Source organism: Suncus etruscus, chromosome 17 (genome assembly GCF_024139225.1).
Source record: "Suncus etruscus isolate mSunEtr1 chromosome 17, mSunEtr1.pri.cur, whole genome shotgun sequence".
Taxonomy (NCBI): Eukaryota; Metazoa; Chordata; class Mammalia; order Eulipotyphla; family Soricidae; genus Suncus; species Suncus etruscus.
In genome coordinates, this window is record NC_064864.1 from 39,121,872 (window position 1) to 39,141,964 (window position 20,093).

The 20,093-nt window shown below is 35.8% G+C and overlaps 2 protein-coding genes and 1 non-coding gene across 3 annotated transcripts in view; 2 read left to right on the forward strand and 1 right to left on the reverse strand.

Moving 5' to 3' along the window:
• The window catches only part of LOC126033411 (cytochrome P450 2C19-like), a 93,859-nt gene extending 93,308 nt beyond the window's left edge, over nt 1–551 (forward strand). Inside the window, exon 9 of the mRNA XM_049790401.1 lies at nt 370–551. Within this exon, the coding sequence (XP_049646358.1) occupies nt 370–551 (182 nt within the window). The remainder of the gene's footprint in view (nt 1–369) is intronic.
• A 2,702-nt stretch (nt 552–3,253) lies between these two features.
• Nucleotides 3,254–20,093, reverse strand: part of LOC125994864 (cytochrome P450 2C21-like) — a 31,616-nt gene continuing 14,776 nt past the window's right edge. The window contains exons 4-9 of the mRNA XM_049764390.1: nt 18,331–18,491; nt 17,154–17,330; nt 15,384–15,525; nt 6,712–6,899; nt 4,392–4,533; nt 3,254–3,534 (exon numbers count right to left, since the gene is read on the reverse strand). Of these exons, the coding sequence (XP_049620347.1) occupies nt 3,353–3,534; nt 4,392–4,533; nt 6,712–6,899; nt 15,384–15,525; nt 17,154–17,330; nt 18,331–18,491 (992 nt within the window). The 3' untranslated portion in view covers nt 3,254–3,352. The remainder of the gene's footprint in view (nt 3,535–4,391; nt 4,534–6,711; nt 6,900–15,383; nt 15,526–17,153; nt 17,331–18,330; nt 18,492–20,093) is intronic.
• LOC125995249 (U6 spliceosomal RNA) lies at nt 8,911–9,017 on the forward strand. Its single transcript, XR_007490801.1, has one exon. It is a non-coding gene; the product is annotated as a U6 spliceosomal RNA (small nuclear RNA).

The following is a 20,093-nucleotide window of genomic DNA, read 5'->3' on the forward strand; positions in this document are numbered from 1 at the left end:
ATAAGAGAGGTTATTAAGAATGAAAACAAAGATAATGGAACAGCAGTCTAGTATAAGAAGTTATTACTAATTTACGTGTATATGTGCATTTCTAGAAAAATAATGAGTTTAAAATGGTCAAAATAGCAATTATGAGTTTATTTAATGAAACATTTGGCATAATGTTGATCCACAGTAAACACTTATTTAGAAAAGAATACATGTTAAGGCAAATGAGATCACGTATGTGTCTATTGTTTATCTGTATATTCAAACTTTCTGCCTTTCGTGGATCCTATTAACCATTCATCAGATAATTATTTAATATTCTCTTTCTGCAAAACATAAAAGGTGTTCAAGACATTTTTGCATTGTGTTTGCTATTTTCAGGAAAACGAGTATGTGTGGGAGAGAGTCTGGCTCGCATGGAGCTGTTTTTATTTCTCACCACCATTTTACAGAATTTCAACTTAAAGCCTGTGATTGACCCCAAAGACATTGATACTACTCCAACTACTAGTAGATTTCTTACTTTACCCCCTCACTACGAACTCTGCTTCATTCCTGTATGAAGAACAAGAGACCATCTGGTTTTTGCTGTGCTGTTGTTTTTAACTTCTGATCACCTGGGTTTGAGTTTATCTCATCATCATTTCCTGAAATTGCCTTGTATACCTCCCCCATTTTCATCAGTTCATTCTTTCAAGACCTATAAATATCCAAGCTCCATTAAAAGAGAATTTCCTTAATATCAATGCACATATATAAATTACTTCAATAATCTGTAATGCTTGTGCTGGAGACTATATATATGTAGTATTTACCTCATACTGAGTTATTCTGTGTAGACAATTTTACAGAAAGACTAGTATTAGATGTCAATTGTTTATACTGATATTTTTTCTCTGTATGGCCTAAATAAAAAATATAATTTGATGAGCCCATTACTAGATTGTAGTTCTTTTATATCTAATGCAGGCAAGAAAATAAAGGAAAATAATATGAAACTAGAGAGATAGTATAGCAGGTAGGGCAGTTGCTTTCCACGTGGTGGACCAGTTTTGATGACTGGGACTTCACCATAGAGCCCCTGAACACCACCAGGAGTGACCATGTGAGTAGAGACAGGAGTAAGCCCTGAGTACTACCTTACATGGCCTTTCACCCCCCAAAAGGAATGAAAATTATGTAAACAATATAGTCTCACTTTAATAATAATTTTCACAAGAAAGAACAAAGAAAGAGCACAGAACACTTCTTTTGGCTCGGTATCAATGTATTAATTTTGTAGGAATTATTGATTTTGAAGCTATTCAAAAGCAGCTTTGTTCTGCAAAGAGATACTGAAATAAATGATGGAGAAGCATTTTTACTGAAGTAAGCCATGAAGAACTATTAACAAAAATCAGACCTGAAACCCATTGAATCACAAGTATAAAACTGATATAGACATCAATGAAAGCAAAACTCCTTAAAATAGTTAACTGATGCACTGGTGATGGGTGGTGTTCTTTACATGACTGAAACCCAAACACAATCATGTATGTAATAAAGTTGTTTAAATTAAAAAAAGGTAAAAAAAAAAGTTAACTGAACTCATAATTCCATAACTAGTCTGGAAATAGGAAAAGCAAACAAATAACTGTCTAATGTCAAATTAGACATTTTGATTTCACTGAAATTCAATTTAAGAAAAATTAAGGACATTATTGTAATAATCCCCAGAGACAATAGAGATGAGGGCTGGAAGGACAGGCTCACAATATAAAGCTCACCACAAAGAGTATTGGTGCAGTTAGGGAAATAACTACACTAACAACTATCATGACAATATTCATGAGTGAGAGAAGTAAAGTGCCTGTTTCAAATACAGGTAAGGGTTGGGAAGGAGGGAGGGAAGGCATTGGTGGTTGGAATGTTGCACTGGTGAAGGGGAGTGTTCTGTTTATGACTGAAACCCAACTACAATTATGCTTGTAATCATGGTACTTAAATAAAGATTTTATATATAAAAAATTAAATTAAAAGTATAAAAAAGAAAGTATTATACCAACTCTATGCCAAATATGTGAGGTTAATGGACTAACATTATTTAAGTACCCACTCTGGCAAAAGGCCAAATTCCAAGATACATGTAACACTGAGAAAGATCAATAACTCCAGTGAAAAACTGAGAAAGGATCTAAACAGACACTTCCTCAAAGAAGACATACAGATGTCTAATACATATATGAAAAAAGTGCTCATTATTGGTGATTATCAGAGAAATGAAAATCAAAATGCTAATAAATTATCACTTCAGAACAGTGACAAAGGTTTCAAGCAAACATTCTTAAATAACTAACCCCTGTGGATAGAAATGCTGTAATATGGAGCCCTCATTCACCATTAGGAGGACGATGATGTTGTGAATTCGTCATTAATTACAAACAATATGGAGACCTGTCAAAAAATTTTAAGAGACACATGATATATGATCTTTCATTTCCAATTCTTGTTATGCATCCCAAGAATACAAAAAAAAATTGGGGGGGGGTTGGACCACACCCGGTGACGCTCATGCACTCACTTGGCTTGGGGGACCATTTGGGACACCGGGGTTCAAACTGAGGTCCATCCTAGGCTAGCACAGGCAAGGCAGATGCCTTACCACTTGTGCCACTGCTCCGGCCCCCAAAAATGTTTTTTAAAATGTGCACAATTATGTCATTATAGTGTTGTGTAGGGGTACCAAAATATGAAAGCAACTTAAACGTCTGGTGACATTGCATGGATAAAGAAATTGTGGTATATACATATAATTGTATACTACTCAGGTATGAGAAAAAAGAAAAGATAAAATATTGCTTTTGCTACAACTTGGAAAGCTGTTAGATAATCAGAATAAGTCCGAGTGGGGGGGGGGACAAAAAGACAAATTGATCTCACTCAGTATGATTTATAAGGAAACAAAAAAATGGCAATATGTAAGTAAATCAAACCATTGGACTATGACAACAAACTGATGCTATTGTAGAGGAGGTCTGGGGCATACCAGAGAAGGTGAGAGATGTGATACGAGTCTTATGGTGACATAAGTCCTAGAAGTGACATAGATCCTATGGTGGAGGGCCTGTGTCAAAAATATAGGTATTAACCCTATTATCAAATGTTACCTCAATAATAAAAATCCATATTTTTATAGAGATAAAGCATCTTTATTTTAGGCAGAAAATTTGAAATGAATCTCAGAGAATATCAAAGAATGAATGAAAATCAGAGAAAATTAAAAGAGATAAGCTTTAGGAAAGTCATTCCTGCTAGGAAAGTGTAGGTGCATAATGTCTAACATATAAGGCAGAAGCATTGCTCTGTAATCTGGCAACCAATTTCTTCAAACTGGAACAAAACATAATTTATAGTTGGGTGGTACAGAGCCTACTCCACTGAGAACTGGGTTGGTGTCAATGTCCTTTGGATCAACCAGAGGTTTCAAGGTAAAATGCTGTAAAATGCTAGTCAGAAATATAAATAGCTCCATACGGGCCAAGCCCTCTCCAATACATGTTCTTTTTCCTGAAAATGAAACATAAACTGAATGTTATTTTAATTGTATTTGAGTAATCAGACAGTGATAAATTCAAAGGGTTAGATATTTCTCTAATTCCACTTTGACAGGCCAACTAGTTAGACTCTGGATTCTCCTATCTGTTGAGGCACTCCTCTCTACTAAAATTGTTTGTATTACAGAGAAATATTTCTTTTCTTGTCTTTTGTGGTATAGAATGGTAACATCTTATTAATATTAGATCCTGAGTTCTTTTCTACACTATTTCTTCCCTAATTCCTGCCAATGCCTCGAAAAAGTTTCTTCATTAAACTCTAACAGGTCTTTTTCAGTAAGCTATTAGCTTCTTCCCAGGTTTCTATTGTTTGTTTATTTATTTATTTATTCTTCCCTTGTTTATACTGAAGGAACAGCCTCAAATAGTCTTTTCTGTAACTCTCTATTCTTGTTGAACAGAAAATACAAGTCTTTTCTCTAGGCTCATACAGTAACTTCCATAAGAACATTTCAAGGGACCAGAGCTATAGCACAATGGTAAGGCATTTGCCTTGCATATGGCCAACATAGGATGGACCGTTGTTCAAATCCTGACATCCCATATGGTCCCCTGAGCCTGCCAGGAGCAACTTCTGAGCACAGAGCCAGTAGTAACCCCTGAGCGCCAGGTGTGACCCAAAAACCAAAAACAAGAACATTTCAGGACTTCATTTATGAATCTTCTCTGTATCCCTGAACATAAATATAGGTCTACCACATATAATGCCCTCAGTGAATTAACTAGCTGGCTAGAGCAGGTAAGAAAAGTCTTTATGGAATTCTAATTTTAGGAGGAGCCTTCTATATTCAAATAAAAATGCTTGCTTGCCTGCTGAAAAGGCCATGAAGTAGCTGCTCTTCTTAAAGTTGCCATGTTCATCCAGGAAGTGACTAGGATCAAATCTCTCTGGATTGCGAAACTCTTTGGCATCATAAAGGACAGAAGTCAGAGATGTAAATATGGTTGTGCCCTGATAGAAAATAAAATGTGAATTACAAAGAAGGTTGTGAGGTGGAGAGGGGAAGCAAGAAAGGAGTACATTAGGTAAAGCCTTTGCCTGAATTTGATCTTCAGCACCCCCTTCTGGTTCCCTGAGCACCACCAGAAGTGATCTCCGAACAGCCAGTAGTAAATAAGACCTGAGCAATGCCAAGTATGACCTCCAGTCAAAATCAATCACTCAAATCAAATATTAAATAAAAGAGGTAATGAACCTCAAAACAAGTCTCTCACTTAACTGTTTTCTTTTGTAGATGAGAATATTGAGACACAAAAAAGGGAGAATTTTCTCCCTGAGACCAATCAGATTAATAGGAATTAAATTAATTCCTATTAATAGAAATTAAATCATGTAACAAAAGTCCAAAGATTTATTGACTGCAGGACAATCATATCAGTCTGTATCCTGACCCCAACATTTGCTTTTATGGAAATAAAAGAATATTTATACAGTGCATTGTTCTGCTTTGTTTTGTTTTGTTTTCAGCCAAACCCAGCCATGCTCAGGACTTGCTCCTGGGTCTAGGCTTAGGGATCACTTAGCAGGCATTGGTGACCAAATGAGATGTTGGGAATCAAACCAGAGACTGCTATGTGCAAGACAAGTTCCCTACCTTTTGTACTATCACACTAGCCAGCAATTTTTGATAAAAATTGCACTGTTTTATCAAGGTGCTGTATCTATAAAATATAATATTCCTTTTGGACTCAAGTTATTAGGTCTTCTACAAAATTCTACTGAGTGGTCATATACTTAAAAAACTCTTCACTCTCATTAAAATCAGAAATTGTCAACCACTTAAGAAAAAATACATCTAATTCCATCCAAAAAAAAAAATGGGAGAAAAAATGAACAGACACTTCCTCAAAGAAGAAGTACAAATGGCCATAAGGCAGATGAAAAAATGCTCTATATCACTAATCATCAGAGAGAAGCAAATCAAAACAGTGCTGGCAGGAGTGTGGGGAGAAAGAGACTCTCACTCACTGCTGGTGGAAATGCTGTCTACTCCAGCCTTTATAGAAAACAATATGGAGATTCCTCAAAAAACTAGAAATTGGGGCCTGGAGAGATAGCACAGCGGTGTTTGCCTTGCAAGCAGCTGATCCAGGACCAAAGGTGGTTGGTTCGAATCCTGGTGTCCCATATGGTCCCCTGTGCCTGCCAGGAGCTATTTCTGAGCAGACAACCAGGAGTAACCCCTGAGCAACGCCGGGTGTGGTCCAAAAACAAAACAAAACAAAACAAAACAAAAAACCCTGGAAATTGAGCTCCAATATGATCTAACTATATCACTCCTAAGGATATACCTTATAAACACAAAAACACAATATAAAAATGCCTTCTGCACACTTACATTCATAACAGCACTTTTTACAATAGCCAGAATCTGGAAACAATCCAGATGCCAGACAAGAGATGAATAGCTAAAGAAACTGTGGTACATATACACAATGGAATACTGTGCAGCTGTCAGGAGAGATGAAGTCATAAAATTTTCCTATACATGATGGACATGGAAACTATTAGTTTCCTAGACTTTTTTCCAATTTTATGACTTTATCTCAGAAATAGATTCCAGACAACAAAATATTGGTTTCCCAAATGCTGACTATAAAAGAAAAATATCAACACTTTTTAGGTCCAGTACCTACACAGAGACTAAACATTAAAAAAGCCCATTTAAGCAAATTGTCTGCCCCAAGGACAGGCAAGTGGGGGTGGGGGTGGGAGGATAACGGGAGACATTGGTGGTGGGAAGGGAGTACTGGTGAAGGGTGTTGTACATTCTATGACTGAAACCTAATGAACAATTTTGTAACCACAGTGCTTAAACAAAACAATTAATTTTAAAAAGCCCATTTATAAATTCAAGTAGATTATATTAGCATGGTTAAACAGCTGAATAGTCTAAGATTCCTCAGAAGAATGAGATAAAAATATTTTGGGGGGGCCGAAAAGATAGCATGGAGGTAGGGCATTTGCCTTGTACGCAGAAGGACAGTGGTTCGAATCCTGGCATCCCATATGATCCCCCGAGCCTGCTGGGGGTTATTTCTGAGCATAGAGCCAGGAGTAACCCCTGAGCGCTGCCGGGTGTGACCCAAAAAAACAAACAAAAAAATTTTTAAAAAGAATATTTTTCACCTTCGGAATAAGGTATTGTCTGAAGTTAATGTCCTGAGTCACAGCATGAGGTAGGTTATTGGGGACAATGTCGGTGTATCTCTGGATTTCATGTATCAAGGCATCCATGTAGGGCATGTTGCTCCTGTCCTGCATTGAAGGACTTTTGTGTCTGCCAATCACACGCACAATCTCCTCCTGGGCTTTAGCTGACAAGAAAGAAATCAGAATTATACAAAAGAAAGAATTTTTTTTGTTTCAACATCTTAATCATGTTGTGGTGGTATATGAGAAATAGAAAAATTGTTTGCTTCTTCTTCAAAAATTCCATTTCTTGGGCATATTAAATCTTGTTAGTGACTTAAATATATAATCCAATTATAACAAGAAATTCACTCCTGAATTTTGCCATTTATGATTTTATCTTTGACAAATTCAGGATGGGATTGGTATTGGAATATTGTATACCTAAGACTCAGATCAATAACTCTGTAAATTATGGCCCTTTAATTAAATAAAACAAATAAATTATAAAATAGTCTTGCATAGGGTATTCTTTTGTACATTTTATTAATAAAGAAACAGATCCAGAAAAGTAAATGTATAAACATGTATCTTCATATACAGGTTTTATGTGACATTTTCTTCTCTTTTTCTTTTTTTTTTTTTGGGGGGGGGGGACACACCTGGTGACACTCAGGGGTTACTCCTGGCTGTGTGCTCAAAGATCACTTGAGAAATTATATGGGACTCCAGTGGATCGAACCTTGGTTCGTCCTAGGCTAGTGTGCTCAAAGCAGATGCCTTACACCCTGCACCACCGCTCCAGCCCCTATGTGACATTTTCGATCCCTAACCATACAATTTTAAGTTTTGAATAGGATTGTGTTAGTGACTTTAAGAGATTTTTTTTATCAACGTAGTAGCATGAGGTAGAGTAGGTTTCATAGTATTGCTTTCTAAATGCAGTAGTATATTAGTTATTTTTTCTTTATTTAAAAGTTAAGTTAGTGGGCCTGGAGAGATAGCACAGCGGCGTTTGCCTTGCAAGCAGCTGATCCAGGACCAAAGGTGGTTGGTTCAAATCCCCATGTCTTATATGGTCCCTTGTGCCTGCCAGGAGCTATTTCTGAGCAGACAGCCAGGAGTAACCCCTGAGCACTGCCGGGTGTGGCCCAAACCCCCCCCCAAAAAAAAAAAGTTAAGTTAGTGATTATTTTTCAAATAAACAGATGGGAATCTCTTTGAAAAGAGTGAAGACTTTAAAAATTTAAAACAGCTGGGGGGTTAAGCTTTAGTTTAATAATGCCAAATAATTATCTATAAAAACACTTACACTTATTCTAGGAGGGCTGAGAGATAGCACAGCTGTAGGGCTTTTGTCTTGCACACGGCACACCTGGGAAGACCCGGGTTCAATTCCTGGTATCCCATATGGTCTCCCCAGCCTGCCAGGGGTGATTTCTGAGCCAGCAGTAACCCCTGAGCATCGGCGGGTGTAACCCCCCCAAAAAAGACTTATTCTATGAGGAATAGACAATAAACGTTAAGAAATATCATGTCTCGAGTCTAACATTACATATTTACTAAATTGAGTCAGAATATTAAGACACTGCTATTTGCCTTAGGCCATTTTTTTAATACCATGCTACCAACTTTACTGTGGAATACATGAAAATCTGTGATTATAGCTCTAATAAAACAAAAAATTAAGAAGCTAGGAGAAGTTTTAGATTTCACCTTTTCATATTGAGTGATCAGGGTCTATCTAGTTAAAAATTATTAAATTTTGTAGCAACTACTTATAAATTAAGAACCTACATACAATGAGTGGTTCAATAAAAGAAATATAAATGGATATCATAGACATATAAACCCAAGAGGAAAATAAAACAAAGAAAAAAGATCTTCTGCAATATGCCAAAGATCTAAAGGTTTGGAGAAAATGGTCAAGTATTGTAAATAATCAATAACAGGGATTATAAGAGTCAGTGAAATTATTTGGTTATCTGTTACTTGAAGCAACACAAATGAATCACATCCACAATATGTGTAAACAGAAATTTATGAGATTATTCCAAATTGTAACATGGAAAAGCATCTTAGTTTAAGGATTTTAGATGTTGTGGGAAAATGTACTACATTTTAATTTAAATTAATACAATTTAATTAAATGCACCGAAGTATAAAGCAAATAAATCAGTGAAGAAAATATCTTCTGTGCTCGCTTCGGCAGCACATATACTAAAATTGGAACGATACAGAGAAGATTAGCATGGCCCCTGCGCAAGGATGACACGCAAATTCGTGAAGCGTTCCATATTTAAAAAAAATATATATCTTCTTATATTAAGGCTCAATTAAAAATATGGGGGGAGAACTGTATTTGCAAGAGAAATTGTGCTTGTGAGGAAAATGTTTTATCTAGTACATTGGCAAAAGATTTTATATAGAAAATTTTATTGTATAATTTTATTTTCAGTGAGTTACTTTGATCCATGTTTTAATTTTGTTCAATAAATCCTCTACTATTAATGCATCAAGAAGAAATATAATTCAAGTATATATATAATATATTTTTTCTAAAATAAAATATATTTTGACAAAAAATTTACAGACATGAAAGCAACATTAAAAGTGAGTTCGTTCCCTGAAGGAGGCTGAGAGACTGAGGTGCCCTGGACACGGCTGAACAGGGTGAGTCGGTTGCCACCGCTGACGCCATTGTTGAGGGGCCTGAGCATTGCAGGTTTGAAACCAACACCTGAGCAGGTTGGGGCCAGAGCGCATCTCTAGCAAATGAACTCCTCCATAAAACGTAGAAAAAAATACACACACACAGCGAGCATAACAATGGGGAAGCAATGCAAGCCAACATCAGAAATATTAACTGAAGATGGTAGCTCTGATGACCCAAAAAATTCAAACCACCTAATTAGCCTCTCAGATAAGGAGCTTAGAGTAGAAATATGGAGGGTGTTCAGAGAACTCAAAGAAAGCATAGATCAAGCTGAACAGATCACAAAGACAGAAATCAGAAAACTCCAGACTGAAATAACAGGACTGAAAAACTCATCAGATGAAATATAAACCTCAATAGAAAGCCTTTCCAACAGAGTAACAGAAGCTAAGAACAGAATCAGTGAGCTGGAAGATAAGATACAAAACAACTCCATACAGAAGAAGAGATTGGGGGAAAAAACTCAAAGCACATGATCAGACAATGGAAAAAATAATCAAAAAATGTGAGCAGATGAAAATAGAAGTCTTTGATAAATTCATCAGAAACAACGTAAGAACAATTGGAGTCCCAGAGACCCAGGTTGAAAATCCCCAGGAAGAATCAACAATTAAGGACATCATTATGGAGAAACTACCAAAGCTAAAGACAGCATGCAACCAAATCCTGCATGACCAAAGAGTATCAGCTAAAAGAAACCCAAAGTAAAGCACCCCAAGACACATCCTAGTCACAGTGACAAATCCCACAGATAGGGATAGAATGCAGAAAGTAGCAAGATCAAAAAGGGAAATTACATTCAAAGGAGCATCCTTAAGATTTATGGCAGACCTGTTACAAGAAACCCTTAAGGCCAGAAGGTAGTGGTGGGATATAGTGACAAAACTCAATGAAATGAATGCTTCACCTAGAATACTACACCCAGCCAGACTCACTTTCAGGTCTGAAGGAAGTATACACAGCTTCATGGATAAACAACAGCTCAGAAACTTTACAGACTCAAAACCAGACCTAAAAGAAAAGCTGAAAGGTCTACTTTAAGGAAAGAAAGTCCAGCAGATACACTAAACTTCTACACAAAGATGACACTAAATCCCATGACAAATATAAATATAAATACAAATTCCATGACATTATCTCTCGAAATGTCAATAGACTAAATGCATCAATTAAGAGACAGAGAGTGGCAAAATGAATCAAAAAGCTGAATCCAACGTTTTGCTGCCTATAAGAAACACATATGAATAATCAAAACAAGCATAAACTCAAAAAAGGCTGGAGGAGAATCATCCAAGCAAATAATGCCCTTAAAAAGCTGGAGTGGCCATATTAGTATAAGATGAAATAAACTTTAGACTCAGAAAAGTTATGAGACAAAATTGGTCATTTTGTACTAATCAAAGGATATGTAAAACAAGAAGAAATCACACACCTAAACATATATGCACCTAATGATTGACCTGCAAGATATTTAATACAACTCTTGACAAACCTGAAAGAAAATATCAATACCAGCACAATAATAGTGGGAGAAATCAACACTGCCCTGACAGCTCTTGATAGATCAACCAGGTTAAAACCCAACAAGAATGTATTAGCTTTGAAGAGAAATGGAAGAAAGTGGACTAGTAGATTAATATAGGGCATTCCATTCCCAGAAAACTGGATACACATTGTTCTACATTGCACATGGGTCATTCTCCAGGATAGAACACATGCTAGTCCATAAAATATACCTCCATAAAGTCAAGAGGATAGAAATTTTACAAACTATCTTCATAGACCACAGGCACTGATTAGATGTGAACTACAAAAATACACAGAAGAAAAACTTTAACACCTGGAAACTAAACACTGAACAGCCAGTGGGTCAGAGATGAAATAAAAAAGGAAATCAAAGTATTACTGAAAACACATAACAATGAAGACACAAATTGTCAGAATTTATAGGACACAACAAAAGCAACACTAAGAGAAAATTTTATAGTCTTGCAAGCACACATCAGAAAGAAAGAAGGGGCCTATATAAAAAGCTTAATGACACAGCATTCAGAACTAGAAAATGGCCAACAAAAGTAACCAAAAATAGGTAGGCAGAAGTTTAGAGCAGAAATCAATAAAAAGGAAATCCAAAAACAATTGAAAAGATCAACAAAAGCAAAAGTTAGTTCTTTGAAAAACCACTAGCAAAACTCACAAAGAAATGGAGAGAGAAATATAATACACCAGATTAGGAATGAAAAGGGGGAGATGACCATAGATACTGCAGAGATTCAAAGGGTAATCAGAGACTACTTTGAGAAACTCTATGCCACAAAACATGAAAACCTGGAGGAACTGGATAAATTCTTGGATACTTACACTCTTCCATGGTTAAACCAGGATGACCTTGTATATCTAAACAGACACATCACTACTGAGGAAATTAAAATGGACATCAAGAGTTTTCCCAAAAACAAAAGTTTGGGACCAGATGGATTCACTAATGAATTCTTTCAAACCTTTCAAGAGGAACTTCTACCAATCTTTTGCAGACTCTTTAATGAAATTGAAGAAAAAGGAACACTCCCAAACAGTTTTTAGGAAGTTAACATCACCTTGATATCAAAACCAGACAGAGATGCTGCAAAAACAACAACAACAACAACACAACCAACAAAACAAAACAAAACAAAAAACCCCTACAGATCAATATCTCTGATGAACACAGATGCAAATAATCTCAACAAAATTCTGAACAAAAAGATCCAATGCCTTATCAAGAAGGTCATTCACCATTACCAAGTAGGTTTCATCCCATGAATGCAAGGATGGTTTAAAATCCATAAATCAATCAACATAATACACCATATCAACAAAAATAAAAATAAAAACTATATGATCATATCAATAGATGCAGAGAACACATTTGATAAGGTCCAACACCCATTCTTGATAAAAACTCTCATCAAAATAGGAATCAAAGAAACTTTTCTCAATATAGTAGAGGCAATCTACCACAGCCAATGGCAAATATTCTCAATGAAGATCAACTAAAAGCCTCTCCTCTAAAAACTGGTACAAGACAAGGCTGCCATCTCTTACCACTACTATTCAACATAATGCTGGAAGTTCTTGCCATAGTGATTAGAAAAGAAAGATATCAAGGGTGTCTAGATAGGAAAGGAAGAAGTCAAACTCTCATCTGCAGATGACATGATACTAATTTAGAAAACCCTAAAGATTCTACCAAAAAACTTCTAGAAACAATATACTCATGTAGCAATGTGGCAGGATACAAAATTAACACAAAAAAGTCAATTGTTTTCTTATACACCAATAATGATAGAGAAGAAGTGGATATCAAAAAGAAAAACAAACCCATTATATTAGTGCCACACAAACTTAAATATCTTGGAGTCCACTTAACTAAAAATGGGAAGGACTTATACAAAGAAAACTACAGGGGCCGGAGAGATAGCATGGAGGTAAGGCATTTGCCTTGCAATTAGAAAGTCGGTGGTTCAAATTCCGGCATCCCATGTGGTCCCCTGAGCCTGCCAGGAGTGATTTCTGAGCATAGAGCTGGGAGTAACCCCAGAGCTCTGCCGGGTGTAACCCAAAAACAAAAAAAAGAAAAAAAAGAAAAAAACAAAAAGAAAAAAACTTCAAAACCCTGCTTCAAGAAATAAAAGAGGATACACGGAAATGAAGGCATATACCATGCCCATGTATTTGGGAGGATTAACATCATTAAAATGGCAATACTTCCCTAGATATTGTGTAGATTTAATGCAATCCCTCTAAGGATACCCATAACATTCTTCAAAGACATGAATCACACAGTCCTGGAATTCATCTAGAACAATAAACACCCAAGAATAACTAAAGAAACCCTTGGGAAAAGGAATGTGGAAGGCATCACTTTTCCCAACTTTAAATTGTATTACAAAGCAATAGTCATTAAAACAGTAATGTATTGGAATAAAGACAGACCCTCAGATCAGTGAAATAGACTAGAGTATTCAGAGAATGCTCCCCAGATATACAATTAATCTTTGATAAAGAAGCAAAAAATGCAAAATGGAGCAATGAAAGCCTCTTTGACAAGTGGTGTTGGCACAACTGGTCAGCAACTTGCAAAAAACGGGCTCAGACCCCCAGCAAATACCATGCACCAAAGTCAAATGCAAATGAATTAAAGACCTTGATATCAGTCCTGAAACCATAGGTGTATAGAACAATGCATAGGTAAAACACTGAAGGACATTGAAACTAAAGGTATCTTCAAGGAAGAAACAGCACTCTGAAAAAAATGTCGAACCAGAGATATACAAATGGACCTATATTAAGCTGAGAAGCTTCTGCACCTCAAAGGAAATAATTCCTATGATACAAAAGGCACCCACAGAATGGGAGAAGCTATTCACTCAAAACCCATCAGATAAGGGGCTAATATCTAAGATATACAAGGTGCTGACAGAAATTAACAAGAAAAATACATAAAACCTCATCAAAAAAATGGGGAGAAGAAATGGACACTTGCTCAAAGAAGAAATACAAATGGCCAAAAGGCACATGAAAAAATACTCCACATCACTAATCATCAGGGAGATGCAAATCAAAATAACAATGAGGTACTATCTCACAGCACAGAAACTGGCATACATCACAAAAAAAAAAAACAAAAAAACAAGAACAATCAGTGCTGGCAGGAATGTGGAGAGAAAGGAACTCTCATTAACTGCCATCTAGTCCAGCCCTTATGGCAAAAAATATGGAGATTTCTCAAAAATCTGGATATTGAGTTCCCATTTGATCCAGCTATATCACGCCTATGGATATACCCTAGGAACACAAAAACCCAATACAAAAATCCCTTCCCCACACCTTTATTCATGGCAGCACTTTTTACAATAGGCAGCGTCTGGAAACAATCAAGATGCCCTTCAACATATTAATGGCTAAATAAACTGATACATATACACAATAGAATATTATGCAGCTGTCAGGAAAGATAAAGTTATGAAATTTTCCTATACATGGGTGTACATGGAATCTATTTGTGCTGAGTGAAGTTAGTCAGAGGGACAGAGAGAGAGAGAGAGAGACGCAGAAAAGTCTCACTTATCTATGGGTTTTTAAAAAAATTAAAGACATTGAAATAATTCCCAGAGTTGAGGGCTGGAATGACCAGCTCAAGATATGAAGCTCACCACAAAGCACAGTGAGTGCAGTTAAAGAAATACCTATGCTGAGAACTATCATAACAATGTCAGTGAGTGTGGGATGTAGAAAGCCTGTCTTGAATACAGGCTGGGGTGGGGGAGGGAAGAGATGGGGCATTGGTGATGGGAAGGTTGCATGGTTGAAGGGGGGTGTTCTTGTTATGACTGAAACCCAACTACAGTTATGTTTGTAATCACCATGTTTAAATAAAGAAATTATTTAATTTTTTAAAAAGCCTCCTAATTTTAATTTGAAAATAGAAAACATTTTTATATATTTCTAAAATGTTTAAATTAGTTTAAGAAATGCATGGTTTACAATGTTCTTTTAAAAATTGAGTTCATTTTAGAGAAATAAAGCTTAATTTTTTACAACTTTAAGTCACTCTGTTTACTGCTTGTGTCCTAATCCAAATTAAAAAATTTCACTTTAGCAGGAAAAACAACCTTGACCCTTCAAACTTATAATGCTATTTCATTTTATGAAAGACATTCTTGTAATAATTTTCAGCGACAAGAGAGAGAAGGGCTGGAAGTTACAGCCCACTTCATGAACCTCACCACAAAGAGTGATGAGTTTATTTTATAATCAAATTTAAATTTAATACAGCCAATAATAGGAAGGTGTACAAATGATGAATATTTTACTTGTACATTTTTTAGTCTGGTAAAGTGTGGAATAGTCAACAGTGTTGACTGTCAATGACTACTAGGAATTTTATCCTATTCATTATGTATGATCATACCTGTGAACTCTGGGTACTTCAGCATAAGCAGGAGTCCATACGTCAAGGTAGTAGTCATTGTCTCTGTTCCCGCAACAAACACATCCCATATGGTCATGATCAAGTTGGTCATAGTAAATTCAGTTTCTTTATTATGCTTTTCCTGAAAATAGTGTGTTAAATTCTTTTTATTAATGGATAATAATTTTGTATTTTTAGGTTTGTTGTGGTGGTTATTATTTTTGTATTTGGGCTACTCTTGGAATACTCCTGGCTCTGTGGTCAGGTATTATTCCTGGTGAACTTTGAAGACCATATATAGTGCCAAGGATTGAAGCTGAGTTGGCTATGTGCAATACAAATGTCCTACCTGCTATATTATGGTTGGGGTCCTGAATAAATTTGTAGAGGTAATATAAAATAATTCAAGATAGCATCTGTGATTGATTATTTGTCTTATTTGGAAAACTAAACTAGATATAAACTAGATATGAGAAAGTAGTGTAGAGGCCGGAGAGATAGCATGGAGGTAAGGCGTTTGCCTTTCATGCAGAAGGACGGTGGTTCAAATCCCGGCATCCCATATGGTCCCCTGTGCCTGCCAGGGGCATAGAGCCAGGAGTAACCCCTGAATGCTGCCGGGTCTGACCCAAACCCCCCCAAAAAAGTAGTGTAGTTTAAAATAAGCAATAAACATAAATAGTTACTGATTCTTTTAAAAAGTTAAATTAAAATACAGTAAAAGTCATGAACTTTCAATAAGTTTTTTCTGATCACTTAATTTAACACTTACTAGATAAAATTGGTTATTTTATACTTTGCTACAAAGACAAAATTTATCAAGTATTTACTCTCAACTCTAAGATCTTTCAACTTTATCGTGTCTAAATTTTTCAGTCGTCTCCAAAAATCAGGCCCAAACTACATCTGTATTCCCACCTTATAGTCTTTATACCCAAAACAAATAGTTAAAATTAAAAGCAATATATCCTCTTTGGAAATTATACACATTTGATCACTGTAGTTCTACTTTCTTGAACAGATTTTTTTATTGAAGGCAGAGTATATACCAAATTTAGGATCTGTGAATATTTCATGGATTCTTTCTAAAGGTTCCTATTTATATTTGTATCCTCATTTGTTGTATTCTCCATTCAAAGAAACATTTTTATGAGTGATAATAGGTTGACATGAATCCTTATTTTGTGTGTGCCTGTTTTGTTAAATGTGTCTATTTCAAACTGTCCCCAAATAATGAGTCAACTTCAAACACAGGAAGTAAAAGGACTAAAAGGACTGAGCTCGTGCCTTGCCTAAAAAGGTTCCCAACCTCCTAGAAGCACATGGTTCTTCAGATATCACATGAATTCCAGAGGTACCACTGTATGTGTCCTAGTGGTCCCTAAAGCATTACAGCAGCACTAAAATGAACCAGAACCATCAAGCCCACAAAAGCAGGCCCAGAATGGCTACAAGTTCATCTGGAGTACTGGGACAATCTGTTTATTTAAAGAACCCTCCCCTTCCAGAAGTCAACAAAATCTAAATAAAGGACCAGTTTTAATATATTATATTACTTCAGTCTTTCATTTCAAATTTAGAAATTTTTCTGACAGTCTTCAATGGTTGGACATATAACAGGTTTCATAAGCAATTAATAATTTTAAGCCTTTATCTTCAGTTGTTTTATTAAATCTAATTCTGAGCATTTTTAGCTATCCCATTTCACTGGAAAGACAAAGCTAATCCCTGAGTCACATCATTCACAAAAAATAAAGGATTTGTATTTACCTTTTCCATTTTAATCAGAAAATAGTCAATAAAATCTCGAGGATTATTTAGATCCAGGGATTCTTGGTGTTCTTTTATTCTCTCCGAAATAAACTTCGCTTGTTTAGCCACGTTTTTAAAAAGCTCCCTATGACATCCTGGGAGATAATGTATTAATAAAGGAAAAGCATTGTATAGCTGAAAGAAAAAGAATCGCTCATTAATTCATTTGGCAATACTGGCCCAGTATATAGCCCAGTATATAGCAGATATGTTTCTATATGCTGAAAGCTATATATGCTTAAAGCTATATAAGACAAATAAAACAAATAAATTTTAAGACACACTAAATTCATTTCCTAATCATCACTCTCTGAAACAATTCTCTTCCAAAATGAAAATGTGAAGTTGTGTAGGGTTAATAAATCAGTCACAAACTAATAAATTGGACACAACCTAATGATGGAGCCTGAAACTACTGTGCATCCCAATTTCACATATACATATTTTCTCTAAAATCATCTACAGTATTTACTCAACTCATAACTCTTATGATAAAAAGGATTCACTTTTCTTTAGGTATTTACACTCTCAGAAGTATGCACAACGTCTTTATTCATTCTAAAAGAATTAGAGTTTCTTGATTCATATTAGGCAGCACTTGTATGATTGGATATACTAGTAAGCATAATCTATAACTTTTTTTAAACAAAATAGAGAAACAAAAATCTAGAGTCTAACTATAGCTCACTCCTACTCTTAGCAAGGCTACTTTAGAAAAATAGATTAAAATAGCCCGTTTTCTGTTCAAAACAATGCAGCATAGATTGTTCATTCTTGCAGACCTTTCCCAAAAAGACCACATCATCACTGTAATCCACCTAGCATTGTAATATGTAGCAATTATATAACAGATTAATAAAATTTCTAAGATCATACATAGGACAAACACCTTACAACACCACTACCCTCTTTACAGATAAAACTATCAGGTTTTGCTATAATTGATAGTTTCTCTTTTACTTTTCTATTACTTTGTCTCATGCTTTAATTTTCTTTAAATATATTCTATTGATTTGGCAATGCTATAATTGAAAACATGATTTTAGCTGATTTGAAATAGTGAAAAGAAGTGGGGCAGAGATGAACAATAGATTTGCTAGGAAATTATTTTCCATTGGAAAAAACTTTGACTCACCTGTATCCAGGAGGTTGCTGAGATTCTGAGATTTTCTTGAATATGTTCTAGCAAGGTAAGCAATTTCTTGTCATTGTACTCATAACGATTCTGGAAAATAATGGAGCAGATCACATTGCAGGGAGCACAGCCCAAAAGGAAAACGGGATCACAAGGAGATGCTAAAAGCAAAATAAATGAACTATTAGAACACAATTTTCATATAAATCTTAGATCAACAGTTCAAAACCATTGAGAGTGAATGACTTGTAAGGTTTTTTAATAATAGGACTACCTGTCATAACAATAAACAATAAACAATTGTTATGACTACCTGTCATAACAATAAACTCAACAAGCCTAAAATAAATGAATAGTTCTTCCAGACAATTCTGTCTAATACATTTCATTTGATTCATTACTTTTCTTTGAATAATCTCCATTTATATCATTATTCAATAATTGCCACAAGGCAAATCCTATATATGAAAGAAAACATATAAGATATGGTTTTAGTGTGGATAATTCTTATCTAGTGAGAAAAGTGATAAAATAGATGGAAAATGAGGAGACTTGAAGTCATATTTTACAAAGCACAACTGGAAACACACACATAAATAAAAATACTTGTGTTTTTCTTGTAGAAGAGGGTTTGAGAAACTGGAGTTACATTCAGATCTCAGAAACAAGTGTCTTGTGCATGAAATATAGTATATATCCTTTTTAAACAGTTGATGAATATATTAAGCTTCACTCCCTTTTTCTTCTATTCACATCTGAAAATATAATATTAAAATTTCAAGCAGTCCCTAATTGGCCTAGAGTTTAAACTACACAAACCTCTTTTTGCATGCTGCAACTTCCATCTCAACTCTTCCCTTCCTACACCTTCAAGTATTTTTTAGATGTGCAACAGAACCAGCCTGCTTTACACAAGAATATTGTTTCTTGTTGTTGTGTTGTTTTTTGGGCAGCCCCGAAGATGCTCAGGGGTTACTCATGGCTCTGCACTCAGGTATTACTTCTAGTAATACTCAGGGATTATATGGGATGCTGGAGACTGAACCCAGGTTGGCCATACAAGGCAAATACTCTACCCACTGTGCTATCTCTCCAATTTTAGGAAAACTTTTTATAAACTTTTTCATGACCCACACCTGCTATATTCCAGCAGAAAAACAGCAAGCTCCTCCACCAAGCTCCAAAAGAAAGTAACATCCTCTGACTCATAGATCTGGGATCATCTTTCTGGGGCATTCTCAGACTAGATGGAAACTGATTCCCTTTTCTTCCTGACACCCTCTAACAGAAATTGCCCAGTTCCACAATTTGACCTTACCAAGCTGCCAATCCTCCACATTTGTTTCAGATCTGTAGATCCTGGACCATACAATCACTTGCGGCCATGCAATGCCTCAAAATGTTCTAGTAGTATCAGTAAGTATCCCTAGTAGTATCTCAGAAAATCTGATGGGAATCTTACAAAGAAATCTACCAAGTTTAGTAAGCCTAAACAGTGTCATAGAAGGCTTAACTAGCACCAACCAAATCCTAGTGAACCTTTAAACACTGACTTTAGTAACACCAAGGAGATACATAAAAATTATTTCAGGCGCCGGAGCTATAACAAGCGGTAAGGCATCTGCCTTGCCCACGCTAGCTTAGGACAGACCGCAGTTTGATCACCCAGTGGCCCATATGGTCTCCCAAGCCAGGAGCAATTTCTGAGCGCATAGCCAGGAGTAACCCCTGAGCGTCACCAGGTGTGGCCCAAAAAACCAAAA